Genomic DNA, 16045 nt, shown 5'->3' with positions numbered 1-16045 from the left:
AGCTTTTGGGCAAGTTGAGGAGTCGAGCTGTACAAGAGCAGGCCTCTTGAGAGTGGGCACGTCATGGCTCACATCATCTAGTGCGGGGCGAAGCTGCTGTCCTGCGTCCATCCCATGTACGATCATCATGCAGTCCGACGGCACAGTTCGCGTGTGCAACCACCAGAACGAACCTGATAGGCTGAAAGCAGGGCGCAGTCGGCGAGACTTCGACATGCCCCGTATAGGGCGATAAACAGGGTGACTGTCCATTTGGATCTGGGATCTTCGTTGCGATGAGAGGTGGATTGATAGTGGCTGTGACATGTAAGAGTGGGTGGAAGCAAGGAGTTGGCAGTCGCGGACGATGCACGTGCACTCGCGTTCGGCGCCAAGCTAGCGCGATTTCCTCAGCCCTCAATCCGCCAGCGGTTACAAACATCCAGAACAACATCGCGACAATGTTACCCGACGAGATCATCGCCCAGCTAAATGCTGAATTCCAATGCCGCGATCAGCAGATACACCACCTGGCAGCCCTGTATAGCGTCCGTACAACCATCAGACTTCCGGGCCATTGTACTAACAGCAACTCAGGCGCATCTCCCATCTCCACCCTTTCTGAACATCCATGGCCTTACAGCAACTGGCAAATCCTCGATATTGCGCTCCTTCTTCCATCTCTCCCGCATACAACACACGATCATCAACGTTCGCGAATGCATAACCGCGCGGCATCTCCTGGAGCGCATCGTCGCGGCTAGTCTGGATGCGCTGGATGAGTTCAACGATGAGAAGATTGATAGGAGACCATATGCGCGTACGGAGAATCTAAGCGCGCTATGCGTCAACATGGAGAAGCTGCTGGCGGGTAGAGGGAAGTTTGTGTTGGTGCTCGATGCAGTGGATAAGTTGAGGGAAGGGGGTGGAACTCTGATTGCTGCTATGGGGAGACTAGGAGAGATGGTATGTCATACCACAAGCAAATTGAGATGCCAGATGCTGACAGTGCGAGCAGATACCAAATCTCTCGCTCATCCTCACAACGACCCTCCCCCTCACACCCTCCGTCCTCCACTCGTCATCAGCCTCTTTCCTCCACTTCCCATCCTACGCCCGTAGCGAACTCCTCACAATCCTCGGCGCCAACCCACCAAAGATCTTCCTCGAACCGCCCTCCCTCGAACAATTCCCAGACTACACACCCGATCTCGCAGCCGAAGACGACCAGTGGCTCTGGGGCCGCTTTATCCAAGCCGTCTACGACTCCCTCGCAAAGCACACCGGACGAGATCTGATCAGCTTCAAGAGCTGCGCAATGCGCCTCTGGCGACCGTTCGTCGAGCCAGTAGTGTCTGGACAGTTCGGCACACGCGATTTCTCGCGCTTGATGGTGAATAGGCGGCATCTGTTCCAGCTTGAAGACTCGGTCCTGGATCGAATCATCTCAGACGCCGCCGAACCTGTCAAAGAAGTAGCACCGGCAGGCGCCACACCAGCAACGCCTAGCAAGAAGAAGCCAGCGAACATGACGGCGCACACCCTTCCGTACTTCACGACCCACATCCTCCTCGCCGCATACCTCGCGTCCTACAACCCTTCGCGAACCGACGTCACATACTTCATGAAGCACACCGACAAGCGGAAGAACAAGCGACGCGCACCCAGCGCTGCGTCTTTCAGCGTCACGGGCAAGCGCACAGGAGCTAAGCATCGGAAGATCAGTCGGCATCTTTTGACGCCCAGCCCGTTCACTCTGGACAGGTTGCTAGCAATCTTCAGAGCATTGCTCGAAGGAACGGTACCTCAAGTAGCGGATTTATACACACAGATAGCTACATTGACGAGCATGCGATTACTCGTCAGAGCCGGAGGAGCAGGAAGCAACGACGCACTAGAAGGAGGCGGACGGTGGCGCGTAAACTTCGGCTGGGAATACGTACGCGCGCTGGGCAGAAGCGTGAATCTGGAAGTAGGCGAATATCTTGTTGGTGGTGTAGACTAGGCTTTCAATCCATTTTGTACACTCCAACACCTGGCCAGGTGTATGTAGAGGACGTCTAAGAACTACAGCTACACTGTAACATACCCTTGTACTTCGGCACATCACCACAGAACCTCTCTTCCTCCTCTGCGTTCCATTCCCAGCTTTCTTGGAAGGGGTTAAGCGCAAGTTTCATGATCTGAGGAAGGATCTCGCGCTCATTCTTCTTTTCGACGCGCTCGATGAGTTCGTCTAGGATCCAGGAGCGGGGGATGAACTGTCGTATCGTTAGCACCTCGTCTCTCATACACCGAAGAACTAATAAAGGGAAAACTTACGTTAGGATTAACCTTATCCATAGCAGCCTTCCTCTCCGCATCCATCCCCTGCCCCCAATCCTCCTTCACCCTCTGCGACCATTTCTCCAACCACTTCCCAATCCGCTCCCGCCCATCGCTCTCCTGCCTCGGCGCGTCATTGCTACGGAAGAACCTACCCGCAACATCTTTCCTCTGATCCTGCGTCTCTAATTCCGCCAATTTCACATTGCCCAACCGCCTAAACGCATGATGAAAATCCAGTTCATACATCTGCAGCGTATCCAACAACTCCGACATCAGATCCTCGAAATCACTCTCCTTCTGCGTCTTGAGTCCAAGGCGAAGCGTCATGAGACGGCGGTACTCAGCGAGGAAAACGGCTTTGTACTCTTCGCCTGCGCGGTCGATGGCGGATTCGCCGCATTTGACTATGCCGTCTGCTTCTTCTTCTGTTACGCCCTTTTCGACGAATTGCGCTTCGTCGACTTTGCTGCCCGCGCCCATGAGTTCGCCGAGGGCTTCACCGAGACGGACTAGGTTCCACCAGATGATTGTGGGTTGGTTGCGGTAGCTGTAGCGCAGCATGTGGTCGTCGTGGTTGGGCGTGTATGTCGGATCGAAGGTGTCCAGGAAGGCGAAGGGGCCGAAGTCGATGGATAGACCGAGGATGGAGGTGTTGTCTGTGTTTAGCACGCCGTTCATGAAGCCGTAGGCTTGCCATTTTGCGACGGTTTCGGCGTTGCGGCGGAGGATGGCGCGGTAGAGGCGGACGTAGCGGTTTTCTTCGCCTTCGTTCTCGCCTTCGACGGTTTCTTTGGGGATGCCGGTGTGGGTCTGGGAGTGGACTTCTTTGGCTTCGCCAGAGGGGAGCTTGGAGGGGAGCTTGTCCCAGCCGCCGTAGACGTGCTCGGCTGTGTAGTCTGCGATTGTGCGGAGGGTCTTTCGGTCTCCGCGGATGCGTTGGAGGTCGAAGGTGCCGAAGCGGATCCAGCTTTGCGCAAACCGTGTGACGATGGCTCCAGGCTCTGTGCGTTCGCGCATGACCTTGCTTCCGTTGTTCAGGGTAAGCGCCAGCGCTCTTGTACTAGGGATGCCAATGGCATTGAGGTATTCCGAAACGACGAATTCTCGAATAGAAGATCGCAGTACCGCGCGGCCATCAGCAAAGCGGGAGTAAGGTGTCCTTCCAGCGCCCTTCAGTTGGATCTCGTATCGTGTGCCGGTCGCTGGGTTGGTAGACTCAAACAAGGAGATGGCGCGTCCATCACCAAGTTGGCCTGCCCATTGTCCGAACTGGTAGCCTCCATAGCATTGTGCCCAAGGGTAGATTCCAGCTTCCGGGTTCGACTCGTCCCATGTCAGGATCTTCTTTCCAGCCACGACTTCCTTGAATTCATCCGTCTTGGCCTCCTCTTCCTTAAGACCAATGTCCTGCATCGCTCGCTGACTGACAGCTAACAGCTCTGGCTCTCCCTGCGAGTCAGGCCGAACATATGTGTATAGTGCTCCCTTGACCATGCGCGGTCCGAGCATCTGCCGTGGCGCATCGTGCGAGTCTTTCGGTCTAGGGAACGCGTCATCAGCGGGTAGATTGGATGTGAAGACGTTCGATTTGGGAAGCGACTGCAGCGTGTGCAGTTCATTGGTCGAGTTGCTCGCCGTCTGTGGGATATCGAGGTGCGCCATGACTTGATTGAGGCGCATAAAAGTGTGGAAGGGATTCTTGCAGATGTGTTTTGTCGACAATATCGCTTTCCTGGTAGGCTGCAGCGCAGTGGAGATTCGAAGCATGAGCTGCTAAGGGTATCAAGTGGTGTAGGAGGGAGGGGCGATGAGGGGAAGATGGCGGCACATATGGGCGCATTCGATGCTGATCGGAGTGATGCGAACGTTATGGGGCAGTGGCGTCATGCCTCGGACGAGCGGGCTTATCGATAAGGCAGTCGTGAAAACATCAGAACGTCGCGGTGCCTGACTCGCGCGTTTCTCTTGCGAACTAAATCGCGGACGCGTCGACATCTCCGCCAATCAGCACATCCTTCCTCAAGCAACGCATACCTTCACTCCTTACATATTCGAGACCAACGCTGGCCTCTTCACTATCACGATTGCATAATGAACGGCCAGCCAATCCCAGGCTACTTCTGGGACGCAGAGAAGAAGAAATACTTCAGGATCCAAAACCAAACTGCAGCCCAAGGATCAAATCTCAAATATTTCTCAGCAAATATCAAGAAGACGGAGCGAAAAGAGCGCATTCAGAATGTGGCACTTGCACGATCGAACAAGCTCAAAAAGGAGCGGGTCGTCAGACGCAACCCGAACAGCTTCGCCCAGACAAACATCGATAGAGAGATAGGCCTCGGAAGACGGTCACGCTATATTCACGGTCTTTGGCCTGACGCATGCGCAGCCGGCATTCAAGAACGTCCCGAAAAGGTGCTACCTCCATGTGGACTCCGACTCTTTGCCAAAGACCCAGTACATCACACGATATACACAGTCCAAGGTGAGAACAGTGTGCACAGGCAGACTGCAGATCGCGGGAGTCCCAGCGTCCCATCAGAGGATTACTATTCCATACCCAAGTCGTCTCCACTAAATCGTATCTATTCTTGGTATCCACGAGAAGAGGTAACGCGAACGACATCTACAGTCTCCTCGTTGTCCTTTCTACCAGCAACCGGCGCGCTTGCGGTGACGACGTATGGGTCTGATCGACCGCCAGAAGTATGGCTCAGCGACCCGGGACGCGATGATCCTGTAAGTCTTCCACAAACTTGTAACCCCACGCACGTAATCTGCTCGATGATGAACGGCCATATTCCATTTTACGTTTGATAGACCGAGTGATTTGAGTTACTCAGCGGCCATGCAGCACAACTCAGAACGAACGAGCTTTTCTACTCACTCCCACATCGTTTCAATCATTGTACAAAACTTTTACATCTTCCGAGACTCTCACGCTGACGCATGGTGACACAGTACGTAGGGCAAAAATTTACACCGAAAGACTGCTCAGCTATCTGGTGTGCTGCTGCCAGACCAACGACATTCACGGCATCACCAGGTCTCGCAAACAGTGTCGCAGCGACCTGGACCGAGCACCTCGCAGTTGCAGCCTCGAGTTCGATGCTACTGTTCACTCGCTCACAGGGAGGTGCCTGGGACTCTCAAGCTGTAATCAAGTCACTTGAATCTGATCTTCTGGCCTTGGAGTGGATATCGTATAGTACTGTCGCGCTCGGCTGTCGAGACGGAACTATCCGACTATACGACACAAGATCAGGGGGCTCAAGTCACGTCTTGACACATCCCGCGCCCATCTCAAAGCTCAAGCGTGCCGACGACGAGACTAGATTGATATGCTCTGGGCTTAACGACACGCTTTTCCTATACGACATTCGCGCACCCCGCTTATCTCGAAACTCATCGCGAAAGACGTTCAATTACGACAACCATCACTACAATGAAGAGTACTTCAAGACCTTATACCCCACTCATCGCGATAATCACAAACGCCGCAAGCTCAACCACAAAGCTTTCAAGAATTGGTCGCAGCCAGTTATGACTTTCGCCCACCTGAACAGAGACGAGCTAGAACTGGACATCGATGTATACCCAAGACTCGGACTTCTAGCAGCAGCTCAAGACACAACGGAAGGTACAGTGATCCGGATCAGCAACATCTGGACGGGTAAATCTGTTAAGGAGATTGATCCAGGCAGCACGCACCAGGCCAAAATCCGCGCACTCAAATTCATTGAAAGCGGCTTTGACGGCAATGTTGACCTTTGGTCGTGTTGGGGTGGTGGGATCGCGAAATTTGGGTGGTCACACAGTAGGGGCCTTTAGTTTTCGGCGCTCACCACAGACATTCTCAACATGCTGGCCTACGAAGACTTTGAAATGGTGTCAATGGATACATTCACGGGTCTGCCATTGGTGCGAGCGACCACTAAATCCACGAGACTGGAGCATGTCCATAGAGCCGCGCCGCGAGAACGCAATCACACTTGCACCGACGTGTGACAGTGCGACACTGGAATCGTTCAGAAACATTTGCTGCGATTATCCGCTGCGTCACAGTGAGCTCCGTCCAATCGCTCCCAGTGGTCACTAACGCACGTGCGTTCTCTGTCGTTTGCTCCTGCCTCGCACCTGCCCCGATTGGATCGCGCGATTCCCTGGTCATCATGTTGATCTCACAACAAGACGTGAAAGCCCTCCTCACTCAATAACTTCAGCGACAGACTGAAGAGGTTTGGCGAGATCTTCACAGCGTCGCGGGTGACATTGAGTGAACGCCTTCACTTTCACCAATTCACCGTCGCTCTCCGAACTACAGATAATCCCCGAGCGAGCGCACAACCCAACTTTCCGCACCAACCATCGATCTTTCCTCACCAAGAATCCCAGGATTACACTTGGCACAAACCCATTTGCAGAGTCCGAAAAGCCGCGAAGAAAATCATGTCGAATATCGATCTCGAAAAGTGCACAGCCACTTCCCCATCCACCAGAGCCCCCCCCAGTACCAGCCCCCGCACCCTCAACATCAAGATGTCGTTCCCAATCCTCATCTCTTATATCGGTCTCTACGTCGGAACCTACTACCTCAGTCCCACTGGCCCCGGGTCCGAGCACCGCGACGGCGACTCCGGACGTATACCACCTCTGGCGATCGTGCTCACGCTTCTCGGCCCTGAACTCATTCAAAAAGCTTTTGCTGTCATGACTGCAATTTCGAAGACAGAGTCTCCATGTTTCGGTTTCGGGTGGCTGGCTTATAGCTTGTCACTCTTATCGTCGGTCACGTCTGGCAGTGGTGATTTGATGCGGGAACCGGAGTGCGATGTGACGGTTCTGGACATGAGCACGGGGAAGAGACGGTTGAACAAGGATTTTGCTGTTGCGAGGCTGCTCCGTGATCTGGAGCTTCGCTGTGTTCCGCCCAGCATCGATGGCAAGTTTGACCAGGATAGCGAGGTTGTCGTCGAGGTCCTCCAACCCACTGGCACATCCTCAGCTTCCGCTTCCCTCAGGAACCTACTCCAAAGCGGCAGCTTGAGGACCGCAATCCTCCAATTCTGTCTTGCCGGCGCATTCTGGCTCTACTACGCCGACCTCTCGCCCCTTCTGCTACTCAGCATATCGATCTTGCTTATCGAAGCTACAGCCAGCCTACCCGTCTGGACTGCTCAGAAAAACGCTTCCCTTACCCGGAATAGTCAGAAAGGCGCGTACGCACTCATGCGCGACACCGACTCCCCACCCAGCCACATCTACATCATCCAGCCCTCGCCAACGGCATCCACCAAGGCCGACAACATGACCACACATCACGACACATCCACCAACGCCTTAAACCCCTGTATCGCACCCGCCATCCTCATCGCCGGAGCTTTCTTGAACCAAGCACTCCTTTACACCCAGCTCTCAGATAACGCAGCGAGTGCTATGCTGCTCATCATGTTCGTTGGTACGATTAGTAACCTTGCTATCGTTGCTGTGCCGCGCGTGCCACAGGTCGATGGTGTGAAACTGGGATCTGTTGGTGTGATGAAGGGGAAGGGCAGTGCTGTGGAGGTTTTGAAGGAGGTTGAGGCGGCGTTTGAGGGGTATGGAGAGGTACTGCTGAAGCAGTGTTTCCCTGAGATAATCGGGAACTGGGGGCGTGGGATCGAGAAGGAGAGGATGGGGGAGATGGATTGAAGACGTCGAAGCAAGAAATGGGCTCAGTCCCCCATGTACCGAATGTAGATCACCCCAGCCTAGCCGCAGCCTCAAGACCGAATACGAAGATTGACCTGCAGCGCCAAGAAAGCTAGGCTTCTCGCGGCCCGCAGATGATCACCAGCTAAACCGCATACCCTCATGGGTGTTGTCTCCGTCCGCCTTGGATTCTCTTGAAAGTTGTACACGCGCGTCTTGGCTGCTATGTGAAATGGCGGGTTGCGCTCCTCGTGGGCGGGTGATGTAGTGTCCAAGACTTGTCTAGTTGTATAAGTAGAGTTTTGGTGCATTGGACCCGCTGGTGATGTCAATTGGGAGGGTGGAGGAGTGGTATTTAGGTTGCTTGTTTTCCGAGTTGACGTGTCAACAGTTGTTCACTTTGTTCGGTTGAAACCATCATGAAGCTCACTCTCGCAACTCTTTCCATGCTCCTAGCAACCGCTACGACAGCATCGCCTCTTGCTCTCGAACCGCGTCAACAATGCAGTACATCCTGGAGCTACCCGTATACCGGCAGCGTAGCTCCCAGCAACTACAAGGCGTTTAACCTCGGTAGCTGTACTGCGCAACTCACCTTCAACAAAGACCGATACGTAGGAGTGCAATGGGCATTCGAAGCCATATACGCCGATGGAAGCCGCACTGAATTGAAGCCCTTCCGCGACTTCGACAGCTTCGGCGTCAGCGATACCTTCTACCCCTACCTTGGCAACAACTTCCTGACCAAGTACCCTGGGAACTCAGCGTTCACAGCTGTGCACGAGTTCAGCAGTGTTTGTAAGAACGAGCAGGCGCCTGTCTCATGGCGGTTCTACACCACGTCAGGAACGTCCAATGGGTGCTATACAACGGGGCAAATTCGCGCTGTCGGTGGTGTTTCGCGTCCGGCCAAGGTCGCAGGCGTATCTCTGCGCAGGAGCAATGATGCTGGAGACTTCCAGGTCAGCTGGTCGCCGGTATCCAGCGCGATTGCGTATTCCGTCATTGTGGAGTACCCGACTGGTACGGATGAAGTTGGCAATCCCTACACGAACGTGCGGGGTGCACGCGTACAGGTGAGTTCGTCAATCGTCTTCGAAGGGCGTTACTAATAGTCATGCCAGGGAAACTCGACTCAGATTGCGACTACCACGCGTAGACAGGATGTAGCGAGGAAGGCGATTGTTCATGCTGTCAACTCCCAGGGCGTTTGGTCGTTCACGAGCGATGTGCAACCAGTTGTGGCGAACTGGTAGACGCTGTTGTGCGATGTGATGTCAGATTTGAGACAGATGTGAATAGGAGCCACAGGGAGTCAGCGAGTCTTGCGTCGCAAATGTATCTCGTCTCGTCCAGGAATCGCGTGCGGAAAACATTGCCCGATCTGTCGACCAGGTCCCTGCTTCAGCCACGAACAGTCATAAGGCTGTTATCGCGTTCGATATGATTCGTGAAAAAAGACGACGGAATGTTACAGTACATCAGCAAGACAACAAAGTGCGGTGAAAACAATCAAAGACTGTTGACACGTGAAACGGCGGCCGACCGCACTGCCACATGGCAAGCGCGCCCGCTCCGGAAGAGCCGAGGCCAAAGCGCCAGGGTCGCGCGACAACGAATGCCATCTCCACACGGCTCCGCATTGTCATCGCATCATGCACGCCGTCCGCCATCCATTGCGCCGTTCTACTTTACCTTGTCTTTTGCTCCTGCCTGGCTGAATACCTTGTGCCTGTTCTTGAGGCACTCTCGCGCACCGCCACACCAATCAATGCGCCGCTCCCCGTTTATGGGGGCGCGATATCCACGCTCGTAATGTCGGACTCGGTTGGTAGGTTTATCTGGGCTGAGATGGGATGGAAGGAACTTTTGCTGATGATGGGGAATGTAGATCGAGTCTTCAGCCATGCGCTCAACACCGTCAACAAGATACGGACGGGGTCGCAGAAACCGCCGTCTGCGACCAGGTTACGCTTGTATGGGCTGTATAAGCAGGCCATGGGTACGTTGCCTCGAGGGAAATGATGAGGAGGGGGACTATGCTACGACCAGAGCTGACCAAAACAGAGGGTGATGTCGACGGGATAATGGAATGTCCAAGAGGAAATGACGACCAGTCGCAACGAGCACGGGAGAAATGGTATGTCACTTGGCGCATAGCACCATTCAAGTTCCTACATGGAACGCATACATGAACAGAACCTAACATTCCCAGGGACGCTTGGAAACAGCAGAACGGCCTCTCCCGCACCGAAGCCAAACGCCGCTACATCACCACCCTCATCGACACCATGCACAAGTACGCCTCCCCCTCGCCCGACTCCCGAGAACTAGTCGCCGAGCTAGAATTCGTCTGGGACCAAGTCAAATCCAACGTGCCCTCCTCATCCTCCTCCTCGCCACTACGTACCTCCGACCACATAACCCCCGGCTACTCCCAGCACGAACTCGGCCAAAGCGGCCGCGCAGCCATGAACAGCAGCAACGATATGGACCGTCCTCGAAACGAGTCCGAAGACCTCGAACGCCGCGCCGTGCCCCTCCGCGTAAAATCACCAATGTCGCAATCCGAAGAAGAGCTCGAGGAAGAAGAAGCGGAAATCGAGCGTGAAGGCGAGGTCTTCGTCGACGCCCCAGACTCGCAATATAACCCAACATCCTACCCCGATTACAACGACAACGACGCCCCCGACCTCGAAGACGCAGGCGTACAAACCGATTTACAACAGTTGATCCGCGCAGAACCTATACCTATCCAGACGCCCACTCCCGCGCCACGGAATAGAGGTATGGGCGTTTTGGGCAAACCGATTCAGATGCCCATACCAGGTTTCGGCAGCACACCCGCCCCCGCTGCTGGAAACGGTGCCGCAGCAGCAGCGAAAGACAGCTCCCCAAAAGAATCAGTCGCAGACCAGAAATGGAGGAAACGCGTTGAGCAATCGCTCATGAAGATGACGGCTGAAGTCGCCGCCCTGCGCGAACAATTAGAAGCAAGAAGGCTCTTTGCACATTCAGTACACTATCAGCTTTTCAGGGGCGTGTGGAGATGGGTATGGGCGTGCTTCAAGCACATCGCTGTTGATGTGTTTATACTGGGTATAGTGCTGTTGTGGATGCGGCGGAAGAAGGATAAGAGGCTGGAAGGGGCGATACGCGTGTTACTTGGGGATGCGGTGGCGCAGATGCAGAAGGGTGGGGGCATGGTTTTTGGAAGGTTTAGGTTACCGCTTTTAGGGCGAGCGAAGAAAGGGGGGATAGCAACGGCAACGTGAATTTTAAGATGTTATGATCGAAGGTGTTGTGGTGACTGTGGATTCGTCATGTATGGCAGATCAGATTACCACTGACAGCGAGGATACCGGGGCAACACGACAACACTTTGCGAACGGAGACTCGCTCTACCGTTTTCTCAGGTTCGAGCTCGATATTCTTGAGTGAGTTACGTTTGACTCTGGGTTAGTGCGACAGGTATAAGCCTCGCGGTATATATGGTAAGATTTCGTTAATCGGATTTGGCACGGATTATCACTCGATGCTTTGATTCCGCTGACAAGAGTTGGTTTTATTCCTCGATATAGATCTACCAGCTGTAGCAGCTATCTTTTTATTAAAGACCAAGATCTGAATCATACCCATATCACGAAGGCCACTCCATCGCCACACGTCGCCTATCACAAACGACCATCGCAGACTGAACCTTTTTCGAATCCACCTCTGAGGACAACCTCTTCCCAGTGAGTGGACTCACATACTCGACTCAAAAGCCAGCCTAAGGACACTTCCACCCACACTTATCCCGGCAGAAGTAGAAGCTCGCCTTGCAAGTCTCAGCACGGCAAGTTGTATCGCAAGTAGCTGGGTTGAACCAGCAGGGCCAAGACTATTATCATTATCTCTCGTATTAGTTTCAACAACTTCCCGCCGGGATTTGGGGAAAAGGGTAATCGACACTTACACGAAGGCAGTGCTCGAATTGATCTTTGCACTGGTCGCAGGTGGGGACTTGGACGGGCGGTAAGGTCTCTTGGGGGAAGGCGATGGGGGCGGCGATGGGGCTGGCGGAGGGGGAGGTGATGGGGGTGGCTGTTGTGAGGGCCGCGAGGGCGAGGATGAGGGGGGTGGTGAAGTGCATTGTTGGTGAGGTGGGTGGGGGGTGGTGCGTTGTTGAGGAGATTGGGTTGGGGGTGGATGGGGAGAGGGAGTTTCTTGGAGCAGCGGATCGTGGGGTTTTTATACAGCCAGGGCTGAAGGAGTTACGTTAGGCAGCCGAAGGGTTGGATGACTTTCATGGATCACCTGGGGAACTGATCTGCGTGGCGATATACGAATGTTGGTAGTGAAAGAATGGGAGGCTTGATATGATGAGTGGGGTAAGGGTGTGAGATTGGTGCACGGGTGGTGAGCCCTTCTACGCATTTTTTATGTCAGGGGCGTTTATAGCTGTAGTAAGGATGAGCACGTATTCTGTATTCATCTAGTTGGTGTTGCAAGCAACGATGTATGTAAGGATGAGTACATATCCCAACAACCACATATAAGCATCGCTCTCCACTGCAACCCGGTACCTCAGACTTCCATACCATACTTGCTAACTAGCTTTAGTTCCATCCCTCCTCCACCAAGTATACCCTAGAGCCAATGCCCTCTCACACCCACAAACCCCAGCCTAAGGGCACTTCCACCCACAGTGCTCCCTGCACGCAGCGTCATTACGACAAACGTCGTTGTGGCAAGTGATAATACACATCCTCGGATTGATCCAACAGACCCAAGTCTATTCCCACACACACACACGGTTAGTTCAAATCACGCTAGAAGAAATGGGGAAAGGGGGTGTGTACCTTCTGGCAGTCCTCGAACTCCTTGTTGCACTTGTCGCAGATGGGGTCACGGGCGACGAGCGGGTTTGCCGCGGTGATGGCGTTGGCGTTGGCGGAGGTGACGGGGTTGGCGGTGGTGAGGGCCGCGATGAAGAGGATGAGGGGGGTTGTGTATTTCATGTTTGGTGGGTGGGTTTGGGTTGGTTTCGTGTGTGGTGTTGTGTGTGGTTGAGGAGATTGTGTCGATGGTGGATAGAGAGAGGGATGTTCTTGGGGCAGCGCATTGGGTGTTTATATGCACCTTGGGTGGTGGTTTAGGTAGCGATATTCCAATATGGTAATGAAAGAATGTAAGTGTTGATACAGATTAGTGGGTGGAGTAAGGGTGTGGAATGGACGCATGGGCGAGGCATTTCACGCGTTCGAAGCACATTTATGTCAGGGGCGTTAATGCATGATTGTATTAAGGATAAGCACATATTCCAACGAGCACATATCCCAACATCGGCACGCAAGAATGAACTCAGGAATGTAGAACTATGTGTAAGAATTACTACATGTAAGGGAAAAGAAATTACACGTAAGGACGGCTACATGCAAGAATGACGTAACATACAGATGAACACAACAACTCAGAAGCTCACTCCGCAGCTTCCTACTGAACGGCTAAATATATCATCAAGAGCGACATTAGAATCAGTGGCGATCTTGCTACAACCAGAGAAGATATACCAACCTGTTCTCTGGCGAGTCTGTTTGTACCTTTTGTCATTCACTTGAGCCCTTACAACCCACCCGAACTCGTGAGCACTCTATGATCCGAATCCAGCCGTTCTTCATTCTCTCGCGCTCGAGGCCTAGGCCTTAACCAAAATCTTGTCTGGACTTCGAGTCGCATGTGGGTCACATCAGCTGACCACGGTAACATTGCCTTCACTTCCGACTATCGGCGACGTAGCTGTGGATGTATCGGAATGATTGATCAGCGGAGTCGAATGCAGACAGGCGAGAGATTGGATAAATTGAAGGAAGCTAGGAATGAATTGTCCTTATCTGAACGCGACTAAGGCCCTCACAGTAGAGAGATGTTAGAAGGCTCATGTCAGGCGTGGAGAAGAACTTCTACACGCGTCACTTTTGCTCAGATACATTCACATACACATCCAGGAATTCAGTAAGTGTAGGTGTGCAGTTGACATTCATCTTTAGGTAGAGTTACCAATGACGTATCATGCCACCAAATCCCGACCATGTTCAGTTTCCCATATTCGCAATGATGACAGGCATTCAGCCAAGACAAATTCTCATCCCAGCCTCCATGCTACCCGTTGCCTTGCATGCCTCACTGATGTTCACCCACTGCCGTGATACCCGAGATAGATATCTTGAACGGCATTGGCACCTAGGTAGTGGTGCAGATAGCATGAGGAGTGCACTCATCGCCGCAAGCAACTGTCTCGCCTGCAGGTACGTACTTGCAGATGTCCTGGCGGTTACAGTCGTTCACGCACATATACCATTCAAAGTCTTTCTGCTTGCGGTCGTTGAGTTTGTCCTTGCAGACGTCCTATTGAACTTAGTTTCTGGGCTGAGCACCAAAGAACACGGGCTCGGGGCTGTGACAACTTACTTTCTCGCAGTGTTCAAGGCTGTAGATGTCGCACTTCTTGCACAGAACGGATTCTTCCTTCTTGCCGCCGCCGGCGAGGACGAGGGTAGAGGCAGCTGCCATGATGATGAGGGAGAGCTTCATGCTTGCGAGTGGGCTGATGTTGATGGAGTTGTTGTGGTTGATGGATTTTGTTTTGTGGTGAGGTAGACGTTGAGTGTTTTGAGTGTTTGATTGTTGGTGGAGGAGAGAAGAGGAGAGAGGGAGGATGGGCGGGATTATATACTGGTGGGGAGAGCAGGGAGAGGCGGAGCTCTAGAAACCTAGATGGGTAGCTGCGTAACTCGCGGTGAGGGAGCGGCGACCCGCGGTGAGTGAGAGATACCTAGATAACGCGCGGTGAGGAAGCGGAAGCTACTTCGCAGCTGCTGGAGTTGCCGCAAAGCCGAGAGTCAAAGGTCTAGGCCCAGCCAATCTCTCTCACCTGAGATAGGCCATGGGTATTGGCGAATGCGTTGTCAGTAACGGAATGTCTGAGTTACCGGATAGTGGCGGTTTCGTGCGTGGACAGCAAGAGCTTCTTGATTAGAGAAAAGCAGTATCATTAGCCTACGAGTAGGTGGAGAGAGTAAGACTGAAACATCTCGTTAGTCAGGAACGACATTCTCTCGGTGAAGCGTAACCAAAATCTCGTATATTCTGCTTTACCAGCCATCAATGCGCGTCGTCGTCACAACCAGTCTAGTACATCCATATCCCATGAGACTGCCAGCGCAAAGCATTTCGAAAGTGCATCGCCCCATTCCGGTTACCGCTCCACCCCGTCGAGCTGGTCTCAATTTCCCGTAACGGTTGGATGATCATTCCCCGGGCGGAACGAGGAAGGTGGGTTTTGGGTGCTTAGGTTTCTCAATCCATCCATTACAGTTCAAGTAGTCATACTGGGCACACCAGTTTACACACCAATCGCCAATTGTGCCTGATTTGCACACATAAGTTTGGCACTGCAACGAGCACTCCTCGTTGAATATGAACGAAGGGCAACGATCCTGTGAGTTATGTCAGCAACTGGGTAAGTTTGTGTTGGAACTGGAGGACTTACGGCCATGCATCCGTGATACATTTCACGGCAGGTGTCGCACGAGTGCGAGAATTCGAATTGGCTTTCTGAGGCGAGAGCGGCGGTGCTGAGTGCTGCGATGATGATGGTGGTGATCTTCATGTTGACAAAGATGTGGTAGATGGGTCTTGTGGAGGGTTTGAAGATGGGCCGGGTGGTAGTGTTGGTGTCGAGTTGAAGGGAGGGAAGACGACAATTCGATTTTTGAGTATGTACGCATTATGTATGCTGTGTCTCTAGGCGAGCATGCTGGAGTATCTGCATTGGCACTCACACGTAGTGGTAGCGTCATTGGTGCCCAACAAGAACTCGCCGTGGAGCATACATCATTGGTGTGGAGTCTCGTCACAACAGTTATGAATGCTGGTCTTTTTCCACCTCGTTTGCTGATTACCGTTGGTGCCAGAGTTTCGCGTTCGAGGACCCCATTCGTATCACAGGGACGCTGCTCTCGTGACAATGAAGTGGATCCGCATTTGGTACCATTGTAGATTG

General features: G+C 53.2%; 7 protein-coding genes across 7 annotated transcripts; 5 read left to right on the top strand and 2 right to left on the bottom strand.

The window, feature by feature from the left end:
• Positions 1 to 440: 440 nt before the first annotated feature.
• Positions 441 to 1984, top strand: J4E79_009287 (uncharacterized protein; the record flags this gene model as incomplete). Its single annotated transcript, XM_049358136.1, has 3 exons — positions 441 to 527; positions 577 to 945; positions 998 to 1984. The coding sequence occupies 3 exons, from the start codon at positions 441 to 443 to the stop codon at positions 1982 to 1984; spliced, it is 1443 nt and encodes a 480-aa protein (XP_049207352.1).
• Positions 1985 to 1988: 4 nt separating this feature from the next.
• On the bottom strand, positions 1989 to 3969 carry J4E79_009286 (uncharacterized protein; the record flags this gene model as incomplete). The annotated part of the gene is made up of 3 exons (XM_049358135.1): positions 1989 to 2014; positions 2069 to 2240; positions 2302 to 3969. 3 exons carry the CDS (start codon positions 3967 to 3969, stop codon positions 1989 to 1991), a joined length of 1866 nt encoding a protein of 621 aa, XP_049207351.1.
• Positions 3970 to 4398: 429 nt separating this feature from the next.
• J4E79_009285 (uncharacterized protein) lies at positions 4399 to 6138 on the top strand (the record flags this gene model as incomplete). Its single annotated transcript, XM_049358134.1, has 3 exons — positions 4399 to 4792; positions 4940 to 5046; positions 5440 to 6138. The coding sequence occupies 3 exons, from the start codon at positions 4399 to 4401 to the stop codon at positions 6136 to 6138; spliced, it is 1200 nt and encodes a 399-aa protein (XP_049207350.1).
• Positions 6139 to 6756: 618 nt separating this feature from the next.
• On the top strand, positions 6757 to 7998 carry J4E79_009284 (uncharacterized protein; the record flags this gene model as incomplete). The annotated part of the gene is made up of 2 exons (XM_049358133.1): positions 6757 to 6779; positions 6825 to 7998. The coding sequence occupies 2 exons, from the start codon at positions 6757 to 6759 to the stop codon at positions 7996 to 7998; spliced, it is 1197 nt and encodes a 398-aa protein (XP_049207349.1).
• A 419-nt stretch (positions 7999 to 8417) lies between these two features.
• J4E79_009283 (uncharacterized protein) lies at positions 8418 to 9110 on the top strand (the record flags this gene model as incomplete). The annotated part of the gene is made up of 1 exon (XM_049358132.1): positions 8418 to 9110. The coding sequence occupies one exon, from the start codon at positions 8418 to 8420 to the stop codon at positions 9108 to 9110; it is 693 nt and encodes a 230-aa protein (XP_049207348.1).
• A 703-nt stretch (positions 9111 to 9813) lies between these two features.
• J4E79_009282 (uncharacterized protein) lies at positions 9814 to 11273 on the top strand (the record flags this gene model as incomplete). The annotated part of the gene is made up of 3 exons (XM_049358131.1): positions 9814 to 10000; positions 10051 to 10138; positions 10214 to 11273. The coding sequence occupies 3 exons, from the start codon at positions 9814 to 9816 to the stop codon at positions 11271 to 11273; spliced, it is 1335 nt and encodes a 444-aa protein (XP_049207347.1).
• Positions 11274 to 14223: 2950 nt separating this feature from the next.
• J4E79_009281 (uncharacterized protein) lies at positions 14224 to 14574 on the bottom strand (the record flags this gene model as incomplete). Its single annotated transcript, XM_049358130.1, has 2 exons — positions 14224 to 14388; positions 14452 to 14574. 2 exons carry the CDS (start codon positions 14572 to 14574, stop codon positions 14224 to 14226), a joined length of 288 nt encoding a protein of 95 aa, XP_049207346.1.
• Positions 14575 to 16045: the final 1471 nt, after the last annotated feature.

The sequence above is a fragment of the Alternaria viburni genome (assembly GCF_023758015.1).
Source record: "Alternaria viburni strain BMP 2772 chromosome Unknown scaffold_24, whole genome shotgun sequence".
Classification (NCBI taxonomy): domain Eukaryota; kingdom Fungi; phylum Ascomycota; class Dothideomycetes; order Pleosporales; family Pleosporaceae; genus Alternaria; species Alternaria viburni.
The sequence above is the reverse complement of the archived record's forward strand: the minus strand, read 5'-3'. Positions and strand labels throughout refer to the sequence as shown.